The sequence below is a fragment of the Mycteria americana genome, chromosome 6 (assembly GCF_035582795.1).
Source record: "Mycteria americana isolate JAX WOST 10 ecotype Jacksonville Zoo and Gardens chromosome 6, USCA_MyAme_1.0, whole genome shotgun sequence".
Taxonomy (NCBI): Eukaryota; Metazoa; Chordata; class Aves; order Ciconiiformes; family Ciconiidae; genus Mycteria; species Mycteria americana.
In genome coordinates, this window is record NC_134370.1 from 67,226,533 (window position 1) to 67,253,809 (window position 27,277).

At 44.8% G+C, this 27,277-nt stretch overlaps 2 protein-coding genes across 4 annotated transcripts in view; both read left to right on the plus strand.

The window, feature by feature from the left end:
- ALDH1A3 (aldehyde dehydrogenase 1 family member A3) overlaps nt 1–7,546 on the plus strand; it is a 37,381-nt gene extending 29,835 nt beyond the window's left edge. For both annotated transcript variants that reach the window (XM_075506323.1, XM_075506324.1), the window contains 3 exons: nt 1,939–2,096; nt 3,289–3,363; nt 4,805–7,546. In XM_075506323.1, coding sequence (XP_075362438.1) covers nt 1,939–2,096; nt 3,289–3,363; nt 4,805–4,877 — 306 coding nt within the window. In that variant the 3' untranslated portion in view covers nt 4,878–7,546. The remainder of the gene's footprint in view (nt 1–1,938; nt 2,097–3,288; nt 3,364–4,804) is intronic.
- A 2,290-nt stretch (nt 7,547–9,836) lies between these two features.
- LRRK1 (leucine rich repeat kinase 1) overlaps nt 9,837–27,277 on the plus strand; it is an 85,917-nt gene continuing 68,476 nt past the window's right edge. Inside the window, exons 1-2 of one of the 2 annotated variants that reach the window (XM_075506325.1) lie at nt 9,837–10,271; nt 13,915–14,130. In XM_075506325.1, the coding sequence (XP_075362440.1) occupies nt 14,064–14,130 (67 nt within the window). In that variant the 5' untranslated portion in view covers nt 9,837–10,271; nt 13,915–14,063. Of the gene's footprint in view, nt 10,272–10,455; nt 10,593–13,914; nt 14,131–27,277 lie in introns of those variants that run through there. The other variant, XM_075506326.1, reaches the window with a different exon arrangement.

A 27,277-nucleotide genomic window follows, 5' to 3' on the forward strand; every position in this document is an offset into this window, starting at 1 on the left:
GCAGCAATTTTTGTGCAATTAATAGGTGTCTGTTTGCCAGCCCTTTCTAATGCCTTGCTGCTTTCCCCCATTTTGTTTGGCTTTCCAAAAGGGAAGTAGCCCTGTGAGTGTACTCACTGGACAATAACAAACCCAGATAAAACATAGTAGATAATACTACCCTAAAGCTTTTGGGTCTCATTTCAGGAGAACTTGATGTAATGCAAAATACAAGCACATGCCATACCTAGATACAGCTGCTATAAATGCTGCTTCTGAATAAGAAATAGTGGTGATGGAGGGGTTTCTGTCTGAATCCTTTATTTTAAATATAAATAACTGAATAAAAATAACTGAAACTGTGGCAGGCTGGAGCAATTCTACATATTCTTTGCCCTGAAGTTTGAAGGTTTTCTGAAGATAGTTAAGCTCTCCCACTCTACGCAGAGGGATGGCTGCGCATGCCGTGTGTTCTTACGCACCTCCTACTGAATGGACTTGAAATTGCTCAGCTGTGGTACATGCTGATTCAAAGTGACAGAGGACAATATAATGTGTGTTCTTGCTCCGCTACTTTGTAAAAAAGGAGTTGCTTTATTGCAGAAAGGTGGGACAAGAACTCTGGGACCTGAAGCTGGTGAGGAGGGAAGGAATGGCCCTGCTATAGTGCCGCTGAAGAGCTTTTCTCAAGTAGCCTTAACATCTGAAATAATCCCAGATTCCGTTCTTATGGTGAAATCCCCTGAGGCTGACCATTTTTTTCCTACATGAAAACATGGTCGAAGCCAGCAAAGTGCAGAGCTAATACTCTGGCTTTCATTATTCATATGCAGAAAAATTGAACAAGCTGCATGTGATTAGATCCTGTGATATGCCTTTGAAATAGAAGTTAATCTACTTTTCATCATGTTCCCCAATGGAAAATAAGTAGCTGCCAAAGTCTAACTGGCACTTGTATTTTATAGTTTAGCCTATTGCTTTTTATGGGGATGCTTACTGTTCACTCCTGGCAAAATGTTTAGATGTCTCAGATCTGCCACAGAATCTCTAAGGGACCTGGGAAAGATATCAGTCAGTCTGGGCATGAGTTACATTCTAAAAATAGAGGGAATAAGACCTGAAAATCCCATGACGGGCCTTTTTTTAATGAACTGACTCCAAATCCCAAGTCATGATTCATGAAGCTTACCCAGTTTCATTCATTTGCAGTTTTGTTGCAAATGCACGTTCATCCTTTGCCTAGGATCAAGGCTTCAGTTAAGTACCTGGATCTCCCAAAACGAAGAAATTTAGAAACGCTTGTCTGAGCCTAAGGGCCAGGCAAACTGCTTACCCTGGCCCTCAAGGTGGCACAAGTGAGATTGTATCTCACCTTTGCTGGGGCTTTATTGTACTGCAAGACCATGCAGGCCAGAAAAGGGCCCCACCTTTGATACTGTACTTGATGAGAGACTCCATCCCAGAAGTCGGGAAGTATTGTGTATGTCAACTGCCTTTATACTGGCAACTTGGGAAGCTAAGTTTGTGGTCAAACACATATGTGGTAAATGCACTGCATGCAAATAAACTGTGTACAATGACAAAATAGAGTTAAAACCAAGGAAGAAAACTTGCAATCCCTGAAATATATTAATTACTTCTTGAGTGGAGAGTTGTAAATGGAGTAAGGATGAATCATTTGAAACTTGTCCAGATCTAGCTCTGCTTATTTTGATTGTTATAGATGATCCGTTAGTTGTTGGATCTTGGCGTATATTAACTACTATAGCACATCACTGTACTTCCTTTGAAGTCAGTTTAATTAGTAGTTTTTAAGAGACTCTATCAGTGACTTCTAGAAGGCTAGGATATAACATTTTATAAGTATAGTATCCAAACAAAGCATCTGGTTCTGATTACTTCAGAATTACCATGATTAACAAAGGCTTTCCTGTACTAATGTTTAATTGATATGTGCAGATTTTTGGGCCAGTTCAGCCAATTATGAAGTTCAAGAGTATAGAAGAAGTCATAAGAAGAGCCAACAGTACCGAGTATGGACTTACGGCTGCAGTGTTCACAAAGAATCTGGACAGAGCATTAATGCTAGCTTCTGCATTGCAATCGGGAACTGTCTGGTAAGCAGTGTGGGACCTGAGTCTGGGCTGGGATTTTGTTTCCTCGGAGGGGAGAGGGATATATGATTTGGAATAATGTGTAAGTGCTGGAGGTAAGATGTACTAGTAGTCTGTTTAATTCTTGATATTCTGCTCAGAAGCAACATCCATTCATCAAAATAAGGTGGTGAGGACCAGACAGTGTGGTGAGAAATGGACTGTTTGTTCATTCAGTCGATGTAGTTCGTCATCTGGAAAACTCTGAAAATGTAGGGGTTGTAGTAAGTTCCACCAGACATGATGCCTTTCAAAATCCTGAATGTAGAAAAAAGCAATTATTAGGATCTTTAGGTAGCATCAGATGGGGTCTTAGATGCACAAATCAGTATGGACAGTAGATGGCATCACACCACTGTCAGAAAGATAAATAGCTTTTTTTTGCTTACAAAATTTCTTATATTAGAATCATTTTAAAGATGGAATCCTGATTTTTTTTTCCCCACTAAAGGTAGGAATTTAATCTGATGTCTGATTTTGATGCATACAGAGGATTGATTCCAAGAGTTAGCGCCAGAAAAATCTTCCTCTGAGTAATATTTACATAAAAATGGGATGTTGGGCTTTGAAGGATGCATGTGCTGTACATACATGAAGGTGCAGTCCTACAGCACCAAGCCATACCTGTCTCTCTTCAGTCATTTGATCTTACTGAGATGCTGAGGAAGTATCTGCATTAGCTTTTTCTACCTAGTAGCTACAGAAGTGGGTCTAGCACTTTTGTTTTACTGTGACAAAATTGTCTAATGCAGCCCAACTTTTTTCTGTACCTGGAAGGGGATGGTGGGGCCTGCCTGTGAGCATTTAGACAGCTTTCTGAGTAAACATGTTCATTTCAGAATGTGCTTCATTAAACTAGGGAATAGGTTGGACTATTTATTTTAAGCACGGCTCTGAACATAGCATAAATTCCAGCTCTAACATGAATGTCTTAGCCATTAGAGACTATGAAGTGAGATGTAGGTCAGACTGAGTACCACTCAGATGTTTTCTGTTTCTGTAGAAAAATAAGATTTTATTGCTAAAATCTGATTTCTCAAGTGAATGAACTGCATAAAGAGAAAACTGACAGCCTTTTTTGTATTGTTGTTGTCGTCATCATCTTGCTTCTCCTTGGTATTGAATTATCTCTTTACAATTGATGTTTTTATTGTAGGATCAACTGTTACAACGCGCTCTATGCACAGGCTCCTTTTGGTGGCTTTAAAATGTCAGGCAATGGCAGAGAACTGTAAGTTTTGCTCAATATTTCATTTCTATGTGGATGATGAATGCAATAACAATTGTGACTCTGTGAAAATATTGTTGAATTTGCTTTTAAACTATCAGGCTTGCAGTATGCTGCACAGGGAGGTGCTCAACCAGTACAGCGTGGATGTAAAGCACAGATGTGAGAACACGAGCGGTGCCTTCAGGAGTACCTTCATCTGCTTTATAAGCTCTTAATAACTCCAGTTCAGTCAATTCCACTTGCAATCATTTTTCCTTACTACTTAGATTTTTAGATCAAGGGAGAAGTATGGCACCTTGGCTCGGGACACTGGTATCCACCCCAAACCTCCTCCATCTTTATATGGTGGTATCTGGGCCTCCCTTGACTGCTGTATCATTGCTCCTAGTTGGACCTCTTCCCACCTCTGACTTTCTAATGTTGGAGCTAGAACAACAAGGAATGATCTCCAAGATTCTACCTCCCACCTTCCAAGCTTGCTACTAAATTGGAGAAGGACCCTCTATCCCTTTTCCCCAGCCTGACCTGTTGCAGCATGGCTACCAGACATTCCAACTCTACTAACGCAGCAATTTTTAAACTGAGGTCACCCTATAAGTTAGAGGTAGAGCTGAGAAATTGACTTGAATCTTAATTTTCTTCATGTACAGGAGAGAGGCAGGTTTTATTACACCATACAGAAGACTCTTCAGAGGAATCTAATGCAGCTTGTCTTTCATAAGCCAGATTTATTTCCAGAAACCATTTCCAGTAGCTGTTCTGGTGCATCTGCTGCTCTGAGACATTCAGATGCCTCACTTGCTAAGCACAGCAAATGAATGAATCCTCAAATGGGACATATATATTGAGACCTTATGGTTTACTTTGCCTGACTGCCTGGCTAATTAAAGGATGTCAGGGGCTTATCCCTTGGGCAAGGCATGGGAATGGAGCCAGTTTCCACCAACTAAGACATAATGTGGTGGTAGGGTGTGTCATCAGTATGCGTTTCTGGAGCAACTGTGCCCTCTTGATTATATGGTATCTTGTAGATAGAAGCTTAATTTCAGTGAAAAAGTAACTAATTACTGTCTAAGCACTGATAACTATGTTTATGTGGATGTTTCTTCTCTGGGTTCTCACACTAGTACTCGGTTTTCACTAGGCAGAGAGTCACAAGGTGTCATCTTGTGGGTTACTGTGACCAGAAGCATTCCATGTTTCTTTCACAACAGGGTGTAGTTGTGTGTACTTATGTGGCTGTACTTAGCGATTATTAGAAGTGGTGGACCAAATTGATAGCTGGTATAAGTTAGTTCAGATCTGGTTTTAATGGCCTGATGTAATCTACAGCAGCTGTTGATCAGTGGCTAAAATGCACTTGTGTAGAAATCTCTTATCTTAGGGAAGTACACATTAACATGCTACAATCGTTTGTCCCTTTCCTTCCTCTCTTTTCCAGCGGTGAATATGCTTTGGCAGAATATACCGAAGTGAAAACAGTCACCATTAAACTCTCCCAGAAGAGTCCATGAAAACAGAAGGCCTAAAATGCTGACACTCTGAATGTGACACATGGGGGACGTGTTCAGAGCAAGGGGGAGGGGAGGGGTAGGAAGGAAAATGGAAACACCTAACTTTATTCCTCTAGAAACACTGAATCTACTGGACTCCATTTTGTCAACTGGCTCTTCGAAAACTGATTTAACTGACCCTACTGACAGCATAGCACACACTTGTACTGTACAAGTCCCCGGCTGTACATCTATCTGCTACCTGTGACTAAAATGCTGCTCAGTCACAGTGTTTGCAGGACATCTGCTTTCAAACTGTACCCCTGAAGGACGTGGACATCAATGGCATGGTAGAAAGACTTCTGGTACCATTAGCATGGACTGTTAAACACCTTCAGAGGCATATGGGTTTCACTTGGTATAAATGGACCTGAGTGGTAGGGCTAATACAACTTGACTGAAGTTGGCGGAGTTTGTGTGAAGACTGCAGCTGGAGTTTGGGATGGGAGTGCAAGCTTTCATAGAAGGATCTGTAAAGAAATTCTCTTTGAAAGAGCTATCTTGGTCTCTCTAAAGATACATGCATTCTCCATTATTGGTGATATTCTAGCCCTGAATGAGATTTATGGGAGTTTCCTAGAGGACTCCTTTGGGGCCAGTATTTCACCCAACAGAGCTGGACTTTAACATGTCCTTTGAACCTGATGTTTTGGTGTGCACACATTACACATGCTGCAAATGCAAGTTACTGACTTGCTAACCCTTCTGGCTCCAAATGAGTCACAATTGTATCTCAAACCTTCACTATAGCACTTTTTGCAAGAGGATTTTGCACTGTACTTACCGTGATGACACAGAGTTGAATGCTAAGCACGTAGCATGGTAGATAACCCACAGAAAACATCCCACGCCAGTCCTTCTGTTCTGGGGGAGGGAGCAGAAGAGCTGCAAGAAGCTGTCCTGCTCTCTCTTTCTCTGTAACTTTTCAGGCTGTGTGAACATCTCTTCATTTTTTGAGCCAGAGCTATTATTATGAGAGTAAAACTTATAAGCTCTTCTCACTGCTTCTTTATCCCGTATGAATGTAGCTTAAAATAAATTTCTGGAAGTACAGTATGAAAAGGCAGGTGCTCCCAAGCACACACTGAGTGTTAAAGATGTGGGTGTACAAACCAGTTACCATGGAATAAGCTACAGCTGGACTTAAATGTGTCAGCAGCTTTGCAGTAATTGTCCTCGTGAGTGCTGTCGTCTTGTGGCAAGCACAGGGTAGGTGATCCTTCACTGAGGAATGAACTGCCTTGAATTGTCTCTTGCTTACATTTGTATAAGCACGCACGTGCATGAATAGCATCCACGGAGCAGCTGTCACATCAAGTTATGCTTTAGTATCTCCTGCAGTAACTTCTTTGCATGCCCAGACATTACTATGAGATTAATGACAAGCCACATCCTGTCTTCAGTTCCTGGGGTCACTACTTTCCCTCCTCCTCCTCTCGATTCTGTACTGGAGAACCACTGGCAAACGTACAGGAAGTTCCATGGCTGCAGGAGCTGTAAGTATGCAGGAGTTAGTGGTGTCAGCTTGTTAGGAAGTTTAGCTGATCTCGCTGGAATTGTCCTCTGAGAGCAAGCCAATAGAAGTTCCTTCTGGTATATCAACAGATCTCCACGGAGCACTGGTAAAGACTGCTGCCTGGAGTATTCCAGATGTCAGGGCTTGAAGCAGAAACAGAGGTCTAACCTCTATTCTCTGATGCAAGCAAGGATTTAACCGGTACCTTCCTTTGCTCAGAGATACGCCCTGTCAGTAACAAGTTCTGTTGCATAACTGGACCTTTTTTTGGAGGGGGAAGGAAGGTGGGTGGCGATAAGTAAGGAAAAAGTTTGCATGAGCCTAAACTTCCTTATTAGTTAGTGAACATTGAAATTGCACTTCAACACTGCTTAACTTCTTAAATGACATACCTCCAACAGTTGTGTATAACTAGGTGCCTGTCCTCCCATGGATATGTGAGACAGGTAAATCTCCCCATCCAGTGAAGAAAATGTCCTCCCTTCCCCATGAAAGGCCAAATGGGAACATTGTAAATAATTCTATTTTTGTAAAACACTTAGAGTGCAAACATCTTCTCAGACAAATATTTTACTTTTGCCTACTTGATGGTTTTCTAGGGCTGCAGTCAGACAGTAGGGAAGTAAGGCAAACAGTAAAAGGCTGGTTATCTTGATGTATCTCTGTATTAATTTTTGATAAAGTGTTTGAAACTGAATTCATCTGAAACTCTTAAAATCCTAGTATTCTGGCTTTATATGTATGATATATATTTCACCTCTTTTTTTCCCCTTATCAAGTTTTTAAAAAGTCAATGTATCTCTTATTGTATAAATCAGGGTTTGACTCTACACACTGAATTTTCTAAGTTATATAACACTAGACACTAACTTTAAAATAACCCCTTAGAGGGTATATATTCTTTCATTGCACAGTAAGGCTTTCATATGAAATACTACTTTTTTTTTTAAAAAGAAACCAACTATATTTATAAATTAGGATACAGTTAATCTAATGTATTTTTATAGCTAAGGTACATGAAAATGCTATGTTTAAACCTCATGTATATATTCAGACTATGGGTATCTTTTTGTAATAGTTCTTGTTCCTAATAAATGTTTAACTTTGTGAAATGGTTTCTAAATGCTACATACTGCTATTGCTCAGAAAGGAAGGTGGGGGAGCAGGAAACTTGTATTACCTTTACTCATTTTAACAGAGAACTAACTTGAATGCTTTTTTATTTACGCTGATTAGTGCTTTAAGGTAATTCCAACCCCTCTAATGCATGTGTTAAGACCCCTTCCATCAGCAAGCAGCTTCCACTCAACTCAATCCGCCTGTCACTGTTTTTTATTTCGCTCTGAATTTGGCCCATTGTGTCAATAAAAGTAAACACTGGAAAGGGTTACGGTTTCGTGCTTCTAAAACAAAATGGCCCTGTATTGCTCTCGTTACAGGGGGCTCTTCCTAGAACAGCGTTGTGTCTGTTTCCCTTGATTCAGTGACCCAGTGGTAGTCCCCAAGCAGAAACATGCACTGGGCTCACAAGAGACAACATAATTTCAAGCTACCTTTTCCACACGGCAGAACTGAACGCAGAGTGCGTGTTTGCGTGTGTGTATCTGGGGATTCAGTATCTCATGAGGGGACTGAGAAGGAACCTGAACTTGGATTCACTTCTGTGATTTGTGAAGAATAGCCTATTTTTAAAAAGTAAAGTGCCGAAGCGTGGTCGATGCTCTGCACGTAAAAGCTGGAGCGTGTGTCTGTTAGTTTACCCTTTAAGCAGTCACTTTTATAAGTTGTGCCATTTACAGTAAGCGGAGGGGGAAGGAGCGCAGAGCTGCAGCTGGCAGGGGCAAGCACAGCCTCCTCCAGTTCAAAGAAGGATAGATCCTTTTTGCCTTGTGAGGTGAGCCTCAAAATGGAGAATTTGAAGGGACCATGGACCACACTGCCAGATGGGGCTTCCTGCCTTGGTCTGGCTGCTTCCTAAACCCCTCTGAGACACATCCATCACTAGTATGACTGCTACGTGTGTTCCCATTGCTGTCTTATTTCCCTTGTCTGCAATGTAGATAGAGAGCAAGAACATACTGATACCATTGTCTTTTAACTCTCCCATCCGATACACTCATCCCATCCGATGTCTTTTATCCCATCCGATACACGTGTGAGAAATACCTGTCATCTCCCCACACAGGCCAAGCCAAAGTCCTTGAATTTTCCACTTGCTAACAGCATCACTCAGAAGCTGTGAGACTTTAGAAGGGGGAAGGCTGGAGACAGAAAGGAATTAAGCGACATAATCAAGGGAGGCATAAGCCAGGAAGAGTGGGATGAGATTTGGGGGAAAAAAGAAGAAGAAGAAAAAAAATTAGCTTGACTGTGTGGAGAAATTCTTGCTAAGGGAAGCCTCTATCAAAATAAAGGAAAAAAGTTATTCTAGTGGGTTTTCAAACAATTGTGCTAAAAAAGCTGTAAGAAAGGTCTGGGTAAGAGCCAGGTTGTGAAGCATAAAAGACAGCAGGCTGGGTAGGAGGTGGAAAGGGTGCTAAAACCAGGTAACACTACTATGGCTGCAGCTAAAAGCAGATTAATGGGGACCTGAACACAGGTAAAAGCACCAGTGAGGACCCATCCTCTCTCTGTCTCCAGAATCACATCAAAGAAACACCCTCAGCAAATCTCAGACTGCAAGCAGCCATTCAGTGAATGGATATGGCTTTTTCCATCCTGAAGCGATCATCAGAGACCCATTTCTTGGTACAGACCAGGGAAGAAAAAAACCCTCTGTATGTAATTTAGAGAATCATTACAAATAGCAACGCAAAAGGCACGCAGAAATGGTCTTTTCTAGTAGGTCCAATGGGTGGGGAAAATAAAGCAGTACCAGGCTTGTTAGAGGTTCCTGGTACCTGGAGATGAAGGGGTTTGTGATGGGAACAGACGTGCGCAAGGCCCGCTGGAGCGCAGCACGTCTAACGCCTTCGGAAGAAAGGGGGCAACCTGGCTTTGCTGTTCCAAAAAGGAGCAAACTCACACCGCGATCTGGGGAAGGAGCAACTTCCAAAGAAAATCTCGGATCAACTCTGTCACGGGTAAGGCCAGGCCTGTGTCGAGAGGAGATGGGTGGCGGTGCTACGTCCGTCCCTGCCAGCCTGGTGCCTGGGGAGCTACATGGCAGCTGGTTGTGAGGGTGAGGCCATCCAGACAACCCGCTGTGGCTGAGAGGGTCCTGCTTCAGCCCCCGCAACTCCACAGTCTGTTTTTTCCTAAGAAAAAAAAAAAAAAAAATCAAAGCCAAAGAGGTAAAGCCCGCCTAGGGACTGCCCGGGGAGAGGGCGGACACCGGTCACTGATGGATGAGGGCGTCCCGGCCGGGGAAGGAGCCCAGGCGAGGGGCTGCCCTGTGCCCTTCCTCACCTCTCCCTCCACCTCCCCCTCAGCGGGACGAGCTCCGTGCCCAGGGCACGGTGGCGGGCAGCGGGAGAGGTCTGCCCTCGGGAGGAAGGAGAGGGGCCGTGCGACGGCTGCGGCCCGCGGCCTGTCACCCTCAGCCGCCCCCGGCGAGACGCAGCCCCTCACCGTGGCCGGGGCGCCGCGAGGAGCCGGGCGGGCCCTGAGCGGGCCGGCGGGCCCGGTGGCGGAGGAGGCGCCGCGCCGCTGCCCCGCTCCTTTTCCTTCCTCCCTCCCTCCGCCTCCCGCGCCGCAGAGCGAGGCGGGCAGGCGGCCGGCGCCGGCGGAGGAGGAGGAGGAGGAGGAGGAGGAGGAGGAGGAGGTGGAGGTAGAGGAGGAGGAGGAGGAGGCGGCGGCGGCGCGGCCGCAGGGACCCCGCCAGCCCCGGGACGCAGGAGGTACCGTGGCTTTGCTGCCGCTTCGGCCTGGCCGCCCCGCGGGCACCTGCCCCGCCGTGAGGGGAGGCGGCGGGGTGGGGGCTGCTGGGGCACGCCGGGGCTTTTCATGTGAAGAAGGGGGGGGGGGGGGGGGGGAGCTTTTTCTTTTTTTTTTTTTTTTTTAAATAAAAGTTCGGAGGGAACTTCGTGGGACAGCGGGCGCAGGGCGGCGGCGGGCGCTGCCCTCCCCGGGCCGGACAGGACAGGCGGGAGAGCGGCTGCCCCGGCCCGGCGGGGAGAGGAAACACTCGAGACTCGCCCTAAGGAAAAACTCGGTTTTATGTAAGCGGGGCCGCGGGCTGGGCTGGGAGCGGTTCCCTCCGGGCTCCCCCGCTCCGACCCCGGCAGGGTTGGCTCCCCCGGCCCTGGCGGGGCCCCAGCGCGGCCCTCAGCCCCTCGGCTGAGCTGACAGACAAGCGGCAACCGAAAAGTGACTAGGAAGGCTTATGAGACACCCCGAATCGGGATGTAATGCCTTATTTCTCCTCATCCGGTGGCTGTGGTGTGGAGAGAAGGGGGCTGGTTTGCCGCTTTCTGTGCAGAGCTCACCGAAGGACGAAGGATGTGTGTCCCGCCGAGCTGGGGTGTCCCCAGGCAGGCATCGGGCAGGGTGTTTCGGTTCCAGGGCTGGCTTCACCCTGCCTTGTGCGATAGCAGGCAGAAGAGCCTGCAGCACGCTTCCATCCCGATGGTGTCGTGGGCCTCTCTAGATCCGTGGTGATACCCATCGCAGCACCCAGCCCCAGATGGGCTTCTCAGAAACAGCAGGTGGTTTGAGCAAAGAACTGAAGTTTTGGCAGGTTTCTTGTGAATTGGGAAGTGATCTCAGGCAAACCGTGGTGTTTCTGGGTGCCTCGCTGCATTTAGGCACAATGCACAGGGTGATACCGGACGGGCTGGCAAAGTGGAAGAGGGCGTGCTTAGGATGGTACAGGCGCGGTCAGATGTGCTGGGACACTATCTGACAGCTGGCAGTAGCAGGTCTCACAAGAGAGAAACTGGGAATGTGTGAAATGGGATGTAAATCCGCATTCAGGTGTATTCTGCATGGTACTCCCCCTTCTGAAAGAGATTCTGCAGCGACCATGGGATCCCTCTCCCTAAATCAAAGTAAAACATGGTGTTTGCACGTGTCACAGTTGAGTGTTATCTTGCTTAAGGTAAAAGCACTGTAGGGCTTTTTTTATTATATACACAAAGGTCTTGAAATATGGAAATACTGCTTACATGGGTGCTGTGTGGCAGTAGTACACATGGCTACAGCATTTAGTGTCCTACTTGCAGTTAAAGGGAACTGATTATCAAACCCACAGTATTATTTTTCCTGAAAGTTTTTTCCTTTTATTACATATGAGGAAAGTTTCAGCCAGGGGAATAAGCTGAGTAGAAAGCTAAAAATCAGGAGTGGGATGGTTTTCAAGTCTCTGTGGTCCACCCTGACCCCCATGCAAGTGTTTCTTGTACAGTTGCTGTGAGTGCACATGGTGTGCCCCAGTCATACAGCAAGGAAATGCCTCAGAAACCAGCATCTGCTAAAAAGAGCTAATCTGTTGGTCTTTGCATGGGGAAGTATTTATTCTTACTGTAGCTGCTCAGTGCATTTATAGCGAGGGTGCAGGGGAGGCAGCTGCTGGAAGCATCACATCCGCTCCATTTTCAGAGTTAACAACCCGGACAGCTTTTGGGAGGTGTGAGAGCCCCCCCAACACCTCTGCCTGGGGTATCCCACCCATGACATGGCAGAGATGTGGGGTCCCAGTGCAGCAGCTGTGCCTGCCAGCATGGCCAAGGGAAGCTCGGCCCAGGAGCCGAGCTGGTGCCAGTGGGAGCTCGGCACGTTTCAGGGCATAATCTGGTCCTCCACCAACCAGTTCGTGGGCTGGATCTGGGCTTAGGGACCACCTCCATCTCAGCCTCCTGCAGCAGCACACAGCCTCCCCTCCTTGTGTGGGTGAAAGCTGCCAAATTCAGCCTCTTACATGTGCCCAACTGCTGCTGCATCGGGGTGCGAGAGCTGCCAGGGCCTGACCTGGGAGACGAGCTGCCACTGCAGTCTGTCATGTGGAGGGAGGGATGGATGCTCAGCAGCTCAGGCATCTGCATCCATCTGGAGTTGTAGCCATCCTGCCGCAAAGGAGGTGTTTAGCTGTGGGGGGTGCGTGCGAGCGCTTGCATGTAGCCTGGCCCAGGTCTCTCAGTCCGTATCATTATTTGCCATATGGCACCTAAATTATTTTTCCCACCTCTGAAAAACACTGAAGAACCAAACTGCAGTCTGTGGCAGCACCCAGCGCCCGGATTGCAGGGCGCAGGGGCGTGTGTGGCGCTTGGGGTGTGAGTTTTGGTTCCTGCTGCCAGGCACCACAAAGTAGGGGTCATCAGAAGCTGAGTTTTGCTGTAAGTGCACCTAAAATTCAAATATTTGCCTAGAAACAACTGATGTAGCATGCAGTGATTTTTAACATTGTCAGCTGGTGGTTAACACCCTGTGTTACGAGGGAGGAGCAGAAAGCTTCCTGGAGAGTGGTGATGGATCAATGTATTTTTACATGCTCTTTGGCCTTTGATCCCAACTCAGGAACCCTACTCTCAGGGAGAGTTAGGGATATTCTTGGGTCTTGCTGGCTGAAGTGGGAGGTGGGTTATATGCTTTGCCAAATTAGAGCCTCCAATCAAAACTTCAGCATCACGCACCAGACATGAGAAGAACTAGTAAGAGTCAAAGGTGAGGGGCATCATGTTATATCTGAGAGGTGTTTACTGATTGAAACTGAAAGCAGAAAGGGAAGGCGTGCTGATGCTGGTTGGGCACACACTGCAAATTCACCCCTAGTTTTAACCTCTGTGGAAGATGCATTAAAAGAGAGAAAACTACAGGTGTGCACCTTTGAAGAGGTAAGGAGTTGGAAATGCCCTGGGAGACTGAGCTGTGCAGTGTTCTGCTGGCTGGTATGCAAGACAGTTCAGAAGAAGCCAACCTTTAAGAGCCACTAAGGGCCTGATTTGCCTCCCTGAACGTGTTTGAAGAAGCCTGACGCTTCTAGGGTAGTAAGAGTTCTCTAAAAGGACTGGGCAAAGGGGAAAGGAGCTGGTGTGTTTCTCTTAGCCCTCTTTTCTTTTCTGCAGAGGATTGTCTCAGTAACCACATCAGTATTTTTCAGTTTCTCACAGTGGAGTCTTACAAGAGCCACAGTCGTCTTTGTGGATGGGAAAGGTTTTGAGGTTGCATTTAGGACTTTTCCAGCTGCACTGCGTGGTTTCAATGCTCTGCCTTTACACTAGCTTGTGGAGAATCTGAAAGTGCAGCTGTGACCCCTGCCTGCCCCCCTCACCCCCCTCTGCCCAAAGACTGAGCAGCTTTGGTGGAGAAAAATTGGGAACATTATCTTTTCTATAGTAGAGACATTGTTAGTCTCCTCTGTTAATTCACGTTATGCTCTTAACAAAGCTATTATGAAAATAATTGTATTTAAATTTGCATAGGATGGTGAGTGCCTTTCTGCAAAGTAATATTTAGACAGCTGTGTTAGAGTGCAGAGGAATAAGCATCTTGCAATTTCTATACTAGAACGATTAATTTGGTTTACTATTTATTTTTAAACAGGGTAAATTATGTTTATTCGGGATGGTGCTTACTAGCAGTCGCTCTGCTCCTGCATTTACTTCACGGAAATCATTCAGCTTTGACAACACTATTCAGTTTTAAGTGCTGCAGAAAGTTTGTCTGTTGGATCTTCACAACTGCGACCCAGAATGTACTGGTGTGTGGGAACTGAGGAATCCGCTATTTGCAGAGAGAGCAACATGGATCCACAAAATGGTAAATAGGATGATTTCTTTTCTTTCCTGTTCAGATTGGGAGCGAAAGGTTTTAAGAGAACTCAATAGCCAGCTGCCACTGATTTTCGATGAAATTTAAATAGATGAAAGATCTTTCAGTGATTTGAGTCCTAATCTTTGAATATCCACAGTATAGAACAAGGAATTTTACTTGCAAGGGGAATGATGTTGAACTACTCAGGTGATAAGAATAGCATTCCTCTGAAGACCGATTTTCTCCAAAGGCCTACGGAATTAGTCAATATATGTATCACGTCTCACCAGTTCCTAAATATGTTTTACAAGATCTGTGCTTTTCAGCGTGTGAATGCAAATATGTTCCCAGCCACTGATGCAGTGTGTGTTCAGGGTATGAAAGCTGCTAAAATCAGAGCATCATTTCTCAGGCTGAGCAAATATTAACCTGCTCCAGTTTTACCATCAGCTTTGATTCAGTGGCTTGCATTGATTTATTGTTGGGCTACATTAGAAGGTCTGCATTTATGTAATGTAATACATCCATAGGTGGAAATTTCTTTTTCAGAAGGGACATATGCTTCAGGTTGCTTCCTGTTAAATTTTTTTTCTGAACAGCCAAATTATTTTTGGATGATTTTTATCGCTGAAACCCTCAGCTCCTAGGCACTGCTGCGTTTCTCTGAGTCAAAACCGAGTTATGTTTCTGCATCAAGAAATAGCCTTCTGGTTATTGTATAATGGTATTCCCCCCTTGCAACAAGCAGTTCATTAGGAGGCAGCATCTGTGTTTTAAGTGTGGGATGAAGGTGTGTTTGACGCTTTGTAGTGAGTAAGCAGGCTTCAGTAGCAGCTAATGTTTTTGCAGCCTTATTTTGGATTTTATCAGCAACTATGAAGCAAAATCTGATACTTTATTCAGAGGCTGCCTTATCTTGTTTGAAGACGTTTCTCACCAGCGTCACAGGGAGCTCTGGGAACTCTTTTCTTTCTCCGTATGTATTCTGCTTATTCTGTGTTACTGATTTTTTTTGTTGGTTTTTGGTTTTGTTAATTAGCATTGTATCTTTCTATAATAATCAGGGGCATTTGTTTACTGAATATTCTTAAAATTCTTAAATTATATCTTCTGAGTTTCTCTCTGGAAGAAATTATCTCCACTTGAATATTAAGCTGTAAACCATGAGAAGAATTTTAATCTGCGCTAATGATTCGCAAGTGTTAAGAATTGCTAAATTTTAATTCTGCAATAGTAATTTGACAAGTTTTTCTCACTGTTTAAAGATACAGTAAATAAACATATTAGTTTATGAGTGAATAATGAAAAGTGAAAAAGGTATAATTTCTACACTGTGAGTTCAGTTTTTCTTCTGAGAACTTTATTGCATGTTTCTGTTATGTAAATATATTCAGTTAAACTGATTAACTGGAGGCATACAAATCTTACTGGTATAACTCTCCTATACTTACATGTCCGGGTTATTTTATTTGATAAACAGTTTTGGAAGACTGGCAAAGGGATCCTAGGAAAGCTTAAGATCCAGGACTGCCCTGGTGGATATGCTCCTTATAAGCATACTGTACATGTTTAAACTCATTTTTATTTTGGGATTGTTTGAGTTCTGCCAAGAATAATTGTCATTAGCTAGCTGGTCCACTCCCTAAGTTAGCTGGTCCTTGTTCTGCATTTGGATCCTATTACACAGCTTGAACGCAGGAACGCAGTGACTCATTCAGCCTCCACATTTGAACCTATTGTTTGCGCGCATTTATTAACAATCTAGATGCAGCCTCCTGCTTCCATTCAATGGGAACCTCTGGGAAGTAGAGTGAGATCACAGATAATTTCCTTAACGCCAACGACCTCATTAATGCTCGCAAAGCTTGGAGTCTCTTTTTTTTGGGCAGGAAGGACAGGCGTGTGGATGTGAGGGGTTTAACAAACAGCACAGTGGTGCTTGTGGCTCCGTGATGTGTCAGTGGCGTTATGGCTGGCACAGTGCTGGAAGCACCTTCCAGCGCGTACCATGTGCACCCGGTGCCTTGATCATTTGAAAGCCTTTAAGATTTGTAGGGCTTTTTTTTCCTGACAGCTATACATTTGGCCAGATCTTTATGTGGCGAATAGGTTCACAGCATCATTGACTGTAGTTAGCAAATGTAACATATGATGCAAGCGCTCACCTTACTGCTCCTGTTTCCTCTGCTATTTCTCTTGGCTGAGGCGGTGATCCTGCCTGTATCCCAGCAGGATGCCCACTTCCCCTGAGAGCAGGCGAGCTGTGTTTCAGAACTGGACCCTGTCTACCCTCCAGGGATGGTGCTGGGCTTGACTCGATGATGCTGGTGAGCACCCGCTGGTCCACAGAGAGGATTTGTCACTGGAATGCAGAATAATGCTCCGTTTTGGGTGCAGTCAGCATTTCCCTTGCCTCCTCAAACCCTGCTTCCCCTCTCCTGGATTTGTTCATCTTGTCCTAATTAAAAGAAAGAAAGTGAGCAGAGATACAGGGGCGGCTGCAGTCTCTCATGAAGCATGGTTTGTTTTTTTTTTAAACTTGGTTAAAGAGCTCTGCATAATACAGTGGAGGTGACATAATATGAATCTTGTAGGAAATACAATGGAAGCCCAAAGATATCACTCTATGAATGCCTAGAACTGAATAGAGATTCATCTCCTTTCTATGGGCTGGTTGGTTTCTTTGAATCTTATGAAAATTTACAGCTAGGGTTTAATTCTCATGCGAGTTTCTAGGAGACAGTTCAGCAAAGATGTAGAAAAGCAATCATTGTCTTCTGAAATGTAAGGGTACTTTTGTTAAAGAGCTTATCGCTCTCTTATTGAGAATTTTATTCAGAGTCGCAGAGCGTTCATATGCCACTTGTGTGTGTCTTGGAGGTGGAATTGGATTATCCTTCAAACACCAGAGGGTGTCTCTTCTCTCATGCTAAATCTAGAAATGAGCATTGAAAAGGGGTGTTATGTTGTAATGTATATAATATTACATAATTAGGAACAACGATGCCAATTGTAGTTGTTTGAAATTTTATAGTAGCTTTACAGATACTAATTAAATGAATCTTCACACCTTCTTTTGAGACAAATCTGTTGTAAGCTGGTGACTTTCAGCTGTCCAGGGAAGGACAGACAGACATGTGCAGTATGCCTGGAAAAGAGACCTAAATATTAAAATGAGGGAGCAGACAAGTAACCAGAATATAGTGACCTGAGTTGGCATTTGGAGTGGACCAGAGGCTCTTAAAGCTGTGCTTCAGAAGTGCTGTGTTGACCCTGCAGCTCACAGGGCTTTTATGTTTTATCAGAAAGAAGCTACCCACGATGGTAGTGACTTTTGCAACCCTGTGTGGGCCATGGCTCAGCTCAGTCCTGACTCAGAGGGAAAGCTGCTGCTTGCACCACCGCTTCCTGAACAGTAGAAAAGTCTCCCGTGCAAGTAAGAAGAGTTTAAATGGAAGCGTTAAAGAGTAATTTTAACAGGAGGGACTGCTCAGGAGCTAGTGCCGTTTTATATGGAAAGTTTCACAACAGATTGAATGGTGACAGCTTGAGGTTAGCTAATAGCAAATGAAACGGTTTATTCTCCTGAGACATCGCTTTGTGCATCCAGTGTCACTCCCCTGTTTGCATGAGGGCGGGACATTTGCAGATGTGGCCGAGGCCTTCATCATAGGGTGGCAGTTTGAGGAGGTGATGGGACTGTAGGTGGAGGGATGGAAACTTTCGCAGACCCTGCCCTTGCTTTCCGTTTTGTACTTACTGGGTAACTTCGAGGCTGTCAGTCTGGCAGTGTGAAATCCACTTAAAAGATAAAAGTCTACAGGAAGAACCTGACTTCTTTATAGCAATAAAAGCAGGCAGAGCTCACCCGCTCCTGGATGTGCGAGTACATGGCCTCCAGATGAGATCTTTGCTGTTGTTTCCTCATAGTTCTGCACAGTTGATTTTGCTGCCTTAAATGTGAAGGGCAGGAACTTGCATTTGGTAGTGTGAATATCTTTGCTTATAAGTCTTCCCTGCTGAATAGAGGAAGAAGGGAAAATCAGTGTTGGCAGCACCCCTGATATCACTTTGTTCCTCGTGAAATCACCATGTAAGCCTTAAAATCTTTACATCAGCTGTGCACATGGGGCTAGGGCCAGCAGCTAGGTCTTGGGGCACGTTGACTAGCCCTGTCCGTGACATGTTGTGCTGTATAACAGGGAAAAAGTACTCGCACCCTCTGTCCTGCTTTTTCCATCCACGCAGTGGAGATAGTAACATTACCCTGAGTCTGTGAGACAGCATGGCGGTGAGAAGGACAAGGAGAGCATCTGGGATTTGACCTGATTGCAGAGAGCACTAGAGACCTGCAAAGTGTGTTGGTTGCTTGAAGTTCTGTATAATCAGACTAAATGAGACTTGAAGGTTTTCTGTTTTTCTTCCTGCTTGTTAAGCTGTGAGTTAATTTGAGTCCAAACAGAAAATTGAAAGTATTCCTACAAGCAAAAAAAAAAGGCAAAAAATAAAACAGGTATCTTATGTGAGTTACTCTTACTGCATAATGCCATGCAGAAGGAGAAGTAGGAAATGCTCGGCAGGAATAGGAAGTACACTAGTAAAGCGGTAATAGGCTTGTATTTTTAAACATATTTAAATACACACTTCATACAGAAGTGGTGCAGTCTCACTTGGGGCCAAAAGCTAATGCGGAAGGCTGGTCCGCAGCAGAAAATGCATGTGGTTAAGCCTGCTGTCCTGTGCAGACAGTAGCAGAGCCACGTATTGCACCATCTTGCCAAACTGAGCCTGGATTTCCAAAAAGGGCAATGAATGCTGGGGCATTTACAATTAGGTGCCTAATTTAAGATACTCTGAACTGATTTTCAGAGTCTGGATACTAAGCACTGTTCTTCAGACATACCCTTAGAAGATGTCCCTTGCATTTTGAAACAGAGGCATCCGGAAGAACCATTTGCCTTTGAAAACGTCTTCTTGTGCATGTGGAAAGTGGGAGTTTGGCTTGTGGGTGCTGCGTCCCTCTGGAGTCAAGGAGTTATAAAGGAGCACTTAGGCCTTAGTAGTGGCAGGACCAGCTTTTTCCTGATAAATACCATCAAAGCCAGCCTGCTCTTGACTTGAGGGCTGTAGCAAGGAGGGCAGAGCTGCTGGGAGTGCCAGAGGTGCAGTGCAGACCTTGGGAAGCTAATTGAGCAGAGAGTCCACCCTGAGAGCCAGTAGTAAAACATTGATCTTTATCTGAGCTGTATCTGCCATTATCTGCTGCTATACAGCTTTATTTTTCCATCTTTCAGTTAAAATGTATTTGGGGTGTATTACGTTAAAATGTAACTTATGACAACTTTATCAAGAAGCCTAGAAAAAAACAAAGATAAGGTGATAAGGTAATAAAGACAATCCTTTGCCCTTAGAAGCTGTACACAGGGACTCCTTAACAACGTTACTAATGTGTGATTATAAGCTAGCTCTCAGGTGAGGGTGGACACTGTGGTCATAGAACCATTGTCCTCCATTTCAGTGGGAAAAAGCAACTGATAGTGTTCACACCAACTCAGTCTTTACCAGGCCTGTCATTGATTTATTGTTTTGTCAGTGATGTTGCAGGCGATTTTATACTTGCATGAAAGAAAGTGCAATGAATTTATTTTTTTTATCCTCTCCAAAGCCTATGGGGGCCTTATCCAAAACCCATTAAGGACTTTGCACTGACATAACAGGCTTGGGATCAGATCTTCAGGGATCCTTACAGCATTAAGTCTGCGGTTTGTTTGTTTTTCATTTCTCTGATCGATAAAGGGGCTGCCAGGGCTCTGCTTGGCAGAAGGCAGCTAACTGGGAGGAAATGTTTGCATTGCAGATGAGGGTGTGGGGGGGTGGATTTTATACCGTTCAGCTTCCAGTCTGCTGTATAGGTGAAGTCTGTCTCTTAATAGGGTCTGTTTCAGATTTTACATCAAGTTAGGCTGATGTTTAATTCCTTTCCTTAATCCAAGTCTGTGTGCTTATTAGTGGGTCAGCAATTGCTTATTTGCATGATTATGTATCGCCACAGCAGCAGTCCTTTTATGTAAGCTGATAGTTTCACAACAGAAGTGTGTCCATGCTTTGAATTTGTGCCTTGCTCTTACTTAGAGGGAGGACTTATAAAACAAGTCTTTAAGTATTAGGGAAGGCCCTCAACCTTCAAAAAGCTCTCCTGCAGTCAGAGAGGCTCCAGGGATCAGCAATTTCTGGTTTAAAAAAAAAGTTTGCTTTCAGAAATTACAAACTGCCCTTAAAACATGTACAGCTACATGCAGGCAAACTCGGTGAGTCTGATCATGAATCTGAAATGGAGTCAGCAAGGACATATTCAGACCATGTTAAAATATGACACTTGGAAAAGATTCCCATTGAACAATAGCAAAGTTGATGTAGTAAAATCTCGGGGGTTATGTTGCAGTTTTTGCAAATAATCCCTCCCAGTATGATAATTAGCCACCCTATGTGTGTTGGAAGAGAGGGTGAAACCCAGTGATGTCTTTGTAGATTATGTATTTTTTGCAGGGACATGTGTACCTGCTGGCAAAGGTGCCTAGACAGCCTTCCCTAGCCTGAGCTCTCCTGGCACGGGTACTTGTGGTGGTGGGACGTGTTGCCCCGGACAGGCAGGCAGGACTTGGGGTCTGCCACGGAGCTGCACAGAGCAGTGGGAAATCCGGTGCAGGTCCTCTCTTTTTTGGCTCACGCTCTCCCGTCGGGGAGGGCGGCAGATCTGTGGCGAGCTTCAGGAACTTCTTGGTTGCAAAGGCAAGCCCCATGTTGTGTCACCCAGGGGTGAGGGAAAGGGTCAGTCTGCTACAGGAAGGGCGGGAGGAAGGCGAAGGGTGAAAGGAGCAGGGACCTGGGGCTGGGAGCTGGAGGAGCAGCTTAATTTCATTTCTAACAGTCAATATGTGGCTCCCAAGCATAAAGGTTGGCATTTGGGATACTGCTGGGGAAAGCTCAGTCCCAGGCTGTCCACAACTTCTTTTCTGTGCACAGTTGAAAATCATGGAAAAATAACGAACCAAAGCAGTGATTCAAACAAGAAGTCTGGATAAATTTAGCTCAAATATTCTTGGTATGTTTGTGGTCGCTGTGGAAATTACATCACTGCTTGTTTTAATGATCAGAATATTGCTTGGAAAACTGCGTGGCTACCCAAGAAGAGCTCAGAATGAAATCTTTTAAAAGCATGTATGTCTTTGGAATTGCTTCACCTGCAGTTAGTTGGTTTGGGGGTTATTTGTTTTATTCCCATCTTGGTTAAGGAGTATTTTGACTAGAGCTTATTGCTGCTTAATTGAAAAGCCACAAGGTTTAGAGCTGATACACTCTGCAGTGTGATTATCTACTTCACATAAAAATTCTGTCTGGGGAGTAAGATTCAAAAAGAGTGCTGGTAATTGCTGAAGACAAGACCTCCTCCAGAATCTGCCTGCATGTCTTTCTGTCTTGCACATCAAAGAGCCTTTGAAAATGCTTTTATTTTTGCATTAAACAGGAACACTTTTTTTTTTTTTGTAACACTAATGGACAAGATCCCTTTTCAGATCTCAAATGTAGCTTGAAAAACAAAAAAGGCTAGCTCCTTAAGTGGGCTTGTAATCATGGTCACAATTCTCTGATGTTCTGCACCTTGGACCTTTCACATAGTGGCAGGGTGGGAATAAAAACTATCAAATCAAAGTCATTTGCATGGGTTGGACCAGATTCTCAGATGCAATGGATCAGAGTTCATCATAGGTTGGTGGGAAGGGGATGAAACATGCCTTGCCTAATTTTGCCATCTCTGCCTTGGAGCAGCCATCTAAAAATGCTGTGGGCTGCAGCTGAACATAGCATCCTCCCAGGCAGAGTCCTTGTCCTCCCTCCACTGAAATGAATGCTGATATTCCCAGACATCAGGAAGACAAAAGGGAAATATCTCCCCATTCCCCCTCTCTGCGAATGCACGCACTTCTGCTGCTGGAAGTGCAGCAGAAGTTTTGTCAAAACTTCTGGTTTTGTCACAAGTGAGGGAAGGTTTTATTTTTTTTGGTAGCCCCCATTAAAGCTTTGGCAGCACATCGCTGCGCAGCCTGATTCAAGACCAGCACTGTCTTGGCCAACAGCAGAAGTGTTTTCATCAGGTTTTCTCTTCTGCTCCAGACACAGCTGTTAAGGTAATCTTCCTTCTGAGATATTCAGTCCCGGAAACCGGCATCTCAGAGGATGTGCTCCTACTTGCATGGAAGCTGGTGGAAGTACTTACATTGAGTTCAGTAGAAGCTGGAGTGGAGCCTCGCTTTCTCGACTGTTTTGGGTTTTTTTCTTTTCCAGACTATCATATTAATCTCTTTCCTCTGATGCTCTTCCCAGCTCTGCACTTCCCTTGGCTCTGCTGTTGCCAAATTACCCATTCAACTCTCTTGATGCCAACCATATCCAATATCTTGATTGCATTTTCTTTTCCTGTGCGTGCAACACTTTTACCTAAACTAATCTAGAGTTGTTGTCTTGGTGATAAATGAGAAGTGAGGACAGCAAAGAGTAAGCTATTTTATTACGCTAGCAGACACAGTTAAAGAAGCACATTGAACTGTGTCTAACATGTACTAAGCTTGGATTTTGCTGCGTGGGGTGTTTACCCCCTCAAATATCTTGAAAGACTTCTTCCCTTAGATGTGTCTGCTTTCTCCTAGATCTATGAGTTTGTTTAATAAAAGATATTCTCTCTTTCTACAAACATCCCTCAAATCCCTGTGAAGCCGTTATCATCTTGTGTGCTATGACTGTTAGTGCCTGGTAGCTGGGTTAACTTCTGCACATGTGTGAAATGGGAACGCGTGGAAGGAGTGTTTGGGTCAGTGTCCTGGTGTCACACTTCTAAATCTTATGCCAGGCCTGTTTTAAGCGAGTTGACTTGTCTGTTGCTTCTGCTTTTTCTAGAAGACTGTTCCAAAACCTCATTTCTCCAACTTTCTTCTAATTGGCAGCCAAAATGTATTCATACCCTGTACATAAATAGCTCTTCTCCTTCCCTGGTGTCTCCCTCTGGATGTATTTATAGACAGCACTCCCATCCCCATCCAGCCTTCATTTTTCCAGGCTCAGCAAGCCAAGCTCTTTTTGTCTGTAGTCTTGTAATTAGACTGTCCATTTCTTCAATTCGTCTTCTCCACCTCTTCCAGATTCTCTTAATCTTCCTTGAACATGATAAACTGGAGGTGTGCAAGGTATTTTACATATCTTTTTAAATGTTGCTTTCCCTTTTTTCCTGCTCTCTGGCCAGCCTTTCCAAAATCTTCGTATGTCCAGGTTCTGTAAGAGACCTGCTGTGCTCCTTAGGGAAGGACGGAGGGACACTGATGGCCATGCAGGTGACAGCAGATACCCAGGACCCCTGCCAGGTGATGGGGGGATGGAGAACTGGGATTGCTGCTGTGGCCCAAGGGGACCTGATGGAGCAGCTATGAGCTTCATCCTACCTCTTTCATCACCTTTCTCTGAAAGCCCCACTGGGACTTGTCTTTCCTGGTAGCATCCATGGAGTTTCATGGGGCTGGAGAGACAGATGTTAGCTGCTTCTGTTCTATTATTTTTGACCAGCAGTTGAGTTGGAGTGTTGTAAATGGGTTTTCCATTTAGGAGGATGTTTACATGGGTTATTAAAGTGAAACATAAGCTTAGGAGCTGCTTTTCTCAACTCAGACAAGCTGTGGACAAGCGGGATGTGTCTTTGGTGGACCCAGTAGAGGACTTGGACTCAGAAGAGACCTGAGCAGAGACCTCGGGCCTGTCCTCCCCTCATACGCACACAGGGAGTCCCTCCCTGAACTCTTCCAGATGTAGCCTCTCACAGCTGGGGCTAAAAGCATTTGCTTCTTTCTAAAGCTAGCTTTAAATACGTATCTAAGGAGGAGGTAGCAGAAGAGGGCTGGCCATGATTTGGTGCTTCCCCAATGTGAATAATTAATGACTTTTTTTTTAGAAGAATGTTGAGCAAATTATTTCTTTGAAAGAGAGAAAACATTGATGCATGGAATTTTTTCTCTTCTGATGAAAGCTTGAAGATTAGGGAAAAGGAAAAGTTTCAAAATAAACCGAAGTTAGCCATGAAATTTTATTTTACGAAGTTTCAAATGAAATCCAATCTTGGTTTGGTTTCATGGCTATAATACTTGATTCAGTTGGCCAGGAATGGTCTCACTAGAGACACCTTTCATGATTTAATAATCCTCTCTTTCCAGCCATGCCTGGAAACGAACACAAAGAAAATCTAAAAGTGTAGTCATACTTCTGCATGCTTAATGTATATCTTCCAATTTAAAATTTGGAAAGCAAGAGTGGCATAGCTGGCCGTGCATGCAAAAGCATATTTCTGAATGATTCAAGCTGTAGGATGGGAACCAAATACTGAGGCCAAAAGACAAAAATAGAAACTTTCACTTAGAGCTGAGTCATTTATATTTTCAATATGGCAATAGGTTTTCTGGCCATTTGGAGCTTTTTTGGTTCCCTCAATCTCTTTCCCTTGGGGGCGGAGATTAGCACCATCATTATTCTCCATGGTCTTTGCTGATCCTTTGCACCCCAAAGAGGGCAGTACAGGAGGGATGTGGGGCACCCTTCTTCAACTGCGAGAGCCAGCCTTTGTCCTGTGCTTGCCAGAGGTCAGCCCAATCACGTTCCTTCCCTGCCCAAAGGCTAGTAGTGTGTCTACCAGGGATGATGGTGCCTTCATGAAACAAGCTGTCCACTGAGAAATGTGTTTTGCCCTCTGATGCTCTGAGTGCTCCTACAGGGATGAACACGTGCACATGAAGCTGCTTAGGCCTGACACGTTGTCGTGGTTTAACCCCAGTTGGCAACTAAGCACCACACAGCCACTCATTCACCCTCCTCCTCCTCCCCTGGTGGGATGGGGGAGAGAATCGGAAAAAAAAGTAAAACCCGTGGGTTGAGATAAAGACAGTTTAATAGGACAGCAGAGGAGGAGAAAATGAAAATAATAATAATAATAATAATAAAAGAATGTACAAAACAAGTGATGCACAGTGCGATTGCTCACCACCTGCTGACTGGTGCCCAGCCAGTCCCCAAGCAGTGATTGCTGCTCCCTGGCCAACTCCCCCCACTTTATATACTGAGCATGATGCCATATGGTATGGAATAGCCCTTTGGCCAGTTGGGGTCAGCTGTCCTGGCTGTGCCCCCTCCCAGCTTCTTGTGCACCCGGCAGAGCATGGGAGCTGAAAAGTCCTTGACTAGTGTAAGCACTACTTAGCAACAACTAAAACATCAGTGTGTTGTCATGTTGTTCTCATACTAAATCCAAAACACAGCTCTATACCAGCTACTAGGAAGAAAATTAACTGTCCCACTGAAACCAGGGCACACGTGTACTCAGGGGAGAGACTAAAACCACCACTGTCATCGACAACGGCCCAGTTCATCATTCTGGTAAGCTGGGGATGGCAGGGTTAGCAAAGGGCTGCCTGCTTGTGTTGGGTACCCAGCCGCTTGGTGAAAAGTCGGAAGGAGAAGAGAGAGGAAGAGGAGGAGGCAGCAGCTCCATGTTTGCTGTCGTCTGCTGCCATTTGTTTGGGATGTGGAGCTTGTCTTGGTGTTATCTATTGCAGCTAAGGAAGCTTTATAAACAGGGAGGGTGAAACTAAAGGAGGGGCGTGGAGCAATGGGAGCTTTGCATGCTGGTATGCATGGCCAGACAAGGATTTGTGTAGGGTTTATCAGTACACAAGAGGCTGCAGCCCCTGGAGCCCTGGTGGGAGGAAGGGGTGCCCAGTCACGGTGCTGATGAGCTGCCTCCGCTCTGACTCTGCAGTGAGGATTGCAGTCCTGCCGTCTCTCTTCCATCAGGAGTAGCCCAGGGCAGTGGAAGTGGTACCTGCACTTTTAAAACAGCCTGTGGGGAGCATCGTGTCTAAGGTAGAGCTGTCCTCCTGCAGAGCACAAGAGAAGAGGCACGTCCCAGGCCCTCATGTGTAGTAGCCCTTGTTCCTTTGCCCTGGATAGCTGCAGGTATCATTAGTGACCCCGAAGCTACCTTGTGCTTTCCAATGTGATTTGCATGCTGACGTGATGGGTTTGCTCTGATGGTCGTATTCCAGTGTGTATTTCTTTGTGCTCTCTCTAAGCTCATTGCCTTGTAATGGCTTTGTGTAGCCTCTTTTGTACTTCAGCAAAGTAAGAATAACCAGCTCAGTTTCATTTGAACTTCTTGGACGGTGCAAATAATTTCCAGAGTCCCAGGGATCTGGGAGGCGCGTGCACAAATGCAGGAGCCCGCTCAGAACTGGTAGAGCTTTTCAGCTCCAGTGCTGGCTCTGACAGACAGACAGACAGCTTCACGCAGCCATTCAGGCATCTGTGATACTGCCCACTAAAGACTGCTGAGTCTCAGCGTTACTAGTATTTGAGGCTTTTCTGTCCCCTCTTCTCCCATTATCCTGGATGATGGAGAAACGATTGTGTAAGTGTAGAGCTAAAGTTTTCGGAGGCGTCTGTTTTTTGTAATTCAGTTCTGGAGCCCCTGAAAAAGGCAGGAGTCCAGAGCATTTTTCCATCCAGGACTTAATATTTTCCTTTCAGGTTTGCATTAGCAAATGTTTTTTTCCTTGCAGGTTAAAAGTGTTTCTAAATAGAAAATTTCCAAGGGCTCTGGTGATAATTGGTCACTTTGCATTGCTGTAGCTAAAATTGTCAGCATGCCCTTTACAAGATCCTGTATGCTTGCTGGAAAATGTTTAATGCAGATCAGCACTTTGCATGCGTGGTACTGGCACGTAAACAATTTAAAAATAATTCCAGATTATGCAATAATAGTGAAAAAGATCCCTTCAGTACTGGATTTTTGTCTTTGAAGCATTCTTCTTTGTTTCAGATCCGGTCTTTTGTAGGGTTGTAAGTTTCCTTTTGGGGCAGTGAGCATTGATTGTACACTATGTTGTAGATGCGGGTTTCTTTTGTACTCAATACATCATCTTTTCCACTGCCTTGGCAGGCAGATCTTAGTGTAGAGCCACTCCTTTAATTAGCTGAAATAATGGATGTTTGGGTGAAATAGAACCACAAAAAATAGGCACAAAAAGTGCGTGGAGGGTTCCCTCTCTGTCCTGAGAAGCTGGCA